Below are 4,229 nucleotides of genomic sequence, written 5' to 3'. Positions count from 1 at the left end.
CACTAGTAAGGAATAAAAAACAGTAAAATATACCTAGACATTCAGGTAAAAAGTTGTTCATCATAGAACTGATCTTACAAGGGAAAAAAATCAGAATCTTTTTAAACATAGCCCCAAAGGATACTTGGTTGCAGAAATCATAGCTTATCCCAATGACAGAATATATGTAACAACAGAATTGCAGGACAATATTTAATGATTTACAGAGATGATCCCGGATAATTGTAATAGTGAAACACCCTCTAACGAAACAATGCATATTGTGTTATAAAGGTAGGTAGATACCTATTATTGAAAATTTATTTTGTCAAGTAGTGGTATTAGGAGGGGTATTAGGATTTCAACTTTCTTTTCTTACATTAGCAATTTTAAAAAATAGTTTCTATTATAATTTTGTACAATTTGTATAAAAATAAATGTATAACATAAATAAAAACAAAAAAGTTCCTATGTCCCTGAGAAAATACTGGTGAATTGCAGAAACAAATGTAATAGCAAGTGCAGAAAATCATCCAGGTATCTGGGTCCTGTAACAACACTGATGCACCTCATGAAGATGAACTTGTACTATAATTACAGATGGCCATTGAATAACACATTCTTCCTCCCTTCCAAAAAACATTCAAACTGCCCATATACTTTGACACATGAATTCTACTTTTAGCAATGACTCATCATGAAATAATCTTGAAAGTCAGCATGCTTTGTGCACTAGGAACTTCATGGCAGCTTTAGATTACATAAAGGAAAAACAGAAACAACCTAGATGTTCAACAACGAGAAAAGAGTTAAAACATACATAAGACACACAAACACACAGAGATATAGACATAGATACATATGTACACATATATATCTAACCTTCTACCTAGTCATGAATTCAATAGAATATTAAGAGCCAGAGAAAATATTTTAAAAGCATCTTTAATGACATGAAATGAAGTTCAAGAGTATGCGTATGTATAAATACACACACATTTACGTGTGAAAAGCAGATATAAAAACGGTCTGTACACCATAATATACATATATGATATATGCATAAGAAAAAAACTAGACCTACGGACAAAAATGTTTCAGGTAGTTCTTGAAAATCTCAGAGAGGTGTGCACGAAAATGTTTCTGGAATGTGTGTGTAATCATCAGAAATGATTACTGGTGACTTTAATTTTCTTCTGGTGACTTGTCTGCTTTGTGATTATTTTTTTTTTTCCTGCAATGACGCTGAATTACTTTTCTGACAACAGGGAAAAGGACAGCAATTGGGCACAGGGCATGGGGTCATAAGCAGTGCTTGATTCCAGCAAAACCACCGAGGACAGCGAAATACCCTTTGCAGCCTGCCAAGCTGGCCAAGACACACACACACACATGCGCGCACACACACAGGCACACACGCACACATGCACACACACATACCATCAATTACGGTGACCAAGAGACTATGCAGGGGAAACGGGCATACTCTTTACTAGCTGCGCTGGCCGGCACGAGTGCAAATCGGTACAATGCTTATGAAGGGAGCCTTTTGGCAACACACAGGAAAAGTCTTTAAAATGTCTCTATGTGGATCTTGCAAGTCCACAGTTAAGGAGACCACCCCACCGGGATGCTGGCAAAGATTTGGCTTGACAAGGAAGGATTCACTCATCAAAGCACAGAGCACGCAATGTTGGTCTTAAACACAGGGAAAGAACTAGGCACCACCTGAATGTCCAACAACGTGGGAATGATTACAGAAATGTTAAGGTCCACGGATACACTGGAGCACTCTGCAGGCACTGAAGATGACGTTTCATAAGCCTGTTGATAACATGGAAAGAAGTTCAATGGGTTGATTTTTGTTTGGTTTTAGTTGCTGAAAAGCAGGTTAAGAAACACCACATACATGAACCATTCTATAACAGTGTGTTAAAAGGGAAGGCGGGGTGGGGGTGAGCAAAGGAGAGAGAGGGAGAGAAGAGAGCCTGGAAAAGCAGCACACCAAAAAGGTAAAAGTGGTTCTCTCTGGGGAGTAGGACCAGGGGAGCAATTACTCTCTTGTTTCTTCCCTCATCTAACATCCTTCTCCTTTCTGATGTTTCTACCATGAAATGGTATCACCTGTGCAGTAAACAAAGAGAGAATGAAAATGCTTTTTAAACCAAACCACAGGGAGAAGAGGCAGCCTTTAACCTACAAATGGCACAGATTAGTAAGATTATTCACAACGCCCTTGGTAGGGGTGAGCGGGGGAGAGGAAGGGAAGGAGGGGAGAGGTGGCGAGAGAAAATAGGAAGGGGGGAGCAGAGAGGGGGAGAGAGAGAGAGACCTGCACTCCCAATACAATAAATACACTGCTGGTGGGTTGGCGGGGGAGGGCTGGGGGTGGGGGGTTGTAAACCGGGTGTGAACCAAGGTTTGGCTCTGCTGGCTGGCTAGCTCCTGGGATGTCTTCATCGCAAGGTGGCCTCCTCGTCGGTGTCTTCCTCGAAATCCTTGACGTCAGCACTAGTGGACTGCCTGGCCCAGGCTCCCCTTTCGGCCTCTCGTTCTTTATGCGACTTGAATCTCCCGACGAAAATTTTGCGGTAGTTCAGGAACATGCCATTCATCACGTCGATGGCCCGCTCCGCGGATTCCTGCTTTTGGAAGTGCACGAACCCGTAGCCCTTGGGCCCCTTTTCGTCACAGGCCACTTTGCAGGAAAGGATGTTGCCGAACGCCGAGAAGATGTTGTACAGCGCCTTGTTGTCGATGGTCTTGCCCAGGTTCTTGATGAAGACGTTGCCCACCCCGCTCTTGCGGAGCGACGGGTCCCTCTGGGACCACATGATGCGCACTGGCCTGCCCTTTATGACATCAAAGTTCAGGGTCTCCAGGGCCCGCTTGGCGTCCACCGGTTGCTGGTAGTTGACATATGCGTAGCCCAATGAGCGGCGGGTGATCTTGTCCCTGCAGATGCGGATGGAGAGGATGGGCCCAGCTGGACTGAATTTCTCGTACAGCATTGCCTCGGTCACCTCAGGGTGCAGGTCGCCCACGTACAGGGAGGCCATCGGAAAATCTGGGTTCCCCTCACAGCCCCCGCGGGTCTCAGCATCCGCATCTGCATCGGCGGCGGCCGCCGCAGACGCCACAGCGGCCGCCACCCCCTCATTCGCATCCGCATCCGCATCCGCCTCCCCCAAGGGGGTCCCTGCAGCCTCCGCTGCGGCGGCGGCTTCGGCCGCGCTGCCCTCCGCCACCGCCACCGCCGATGCCGCCCGGGCGGCCTCCGCCTCCCCAGGGGTGGCCTCGGATGCTGCCTCCTCTATTGAGGCCTCGGCCTCCACCTCAGCCTCCACCTCTGCTTCCGCCTCCGCCACGGAGGCCTCCGCCACGGCCTCTGCCACGGTCGCCGCCGCAGCCTCCGCCGCCGCCGCCGCCGCCGCCGCCGCAGCCGCTGCCGCCACCGCCGCCGCCACTGTCGCTGCTGTCGCCACGGTCGCCGCTGCTGCCGGGCCGCTGCCGCGACCTCCCTTCCCACGAGCTGGGGGACGGAGAGGCGGGGGAGGGCAGGAGGGCCGGTGGGTGCCGGAATCCAGACCCGATGCGCAAGCGGGAGCTGGCGCAGGGGAACCGAACTGGCGAGTTCAAGTCACCTGGGATGGCAGGTGTTGCCAGGAGCGCGCCGGTGCGAGTCGCAGCAGCCTGCAGCCAGCTGCTGTTGCCGCCGCCGCTCGGTCGTGGGCTAGCGCGCAGGGTGCGGGGCGCGGGCGGGCAGGCAGCGTGTGGTGGGGGGCGGGGGGTGTTGGCGTCTGTCGTCCGGGCAGCTGGGAAGGCTTCTGTCTCTTTGGTTCCCCCTGTGGCTGCTGCGGGGCCGCGGGGCCGCGGGGCCGCGGGGCCGCGGGCGGTGGGAGAGGACGCCAGCAGTAGAGGGAGCGGGGGGCGGGAGCGGGGGCGGGAGTGCTCAGCCCCTCGGGTCGCCTGGATATTTATGAAAAGGGCGCCAGGGAAAGGGCTGCGCTGTAGACCGAAGGGATAAGGGTTCGATTCGGAAGGGAGCGTTATTTGTATCCCCTCTCTCCACATAGTGGAACGTTTAAATGATTAAATCAAGTACCTTGCAGGAGAGGCTGGGGTGGCCTTGAGGATACACTCAAGGCCTCAGGACATGCAGTCTGGAAGTGGTGGAATCAAGAGCACCCTGTCCCTAGTACTGTCCTCAATGATAAGGTGAGGAAAGCCAAACCCAGGGCTGAGAACAG

General features: G+C 51.1%; 1 protein-coding gene across 1 annotated transcript; it reads right to left on the bottom strand.

Annotated features, from left to right (window-relative positions):
- Nucleotides 1–908: 908 nt before the first annotated feature.
- Nucleotides 909–3,728, bottom strand: LOC135969312 (polyadenylate-binding protein 1-like 2). Its single transcript, XM_065538713.2, has one exon. It carries the CDS (start codon nucleotides 3,036–3,038, stop codon nucleotides 2,436–2,438), a length of 603 nt encoding a protein of 200 aa, XP_065394785.1. The 5' UTR covers nucleotides 3,039–3,728; the 3' UTR covers nucleotides 909–2,435.
- Between the last annotated feature and the right edge of the window lie 501 nt (nucleotides 3,729–4,229).

This window comes from Macaca fascicularis, chromosome X, assembly GCF_037993035.2.
Source record: "Macaca fascicularis isolate 582-1 chromosome X, T2T-MFA8v1.1".
NCBI classification, from domain to species: Eukaryota; Metazoa; Chordata; class Mammalia; order Primates; family Cercopithecidae; genus Macaca; species Macaca fascicularis.
Note: the sequence above shows the minus strand (reverse complement) of the source record. Positions and strands in the feature narration are given on the sequence as shown.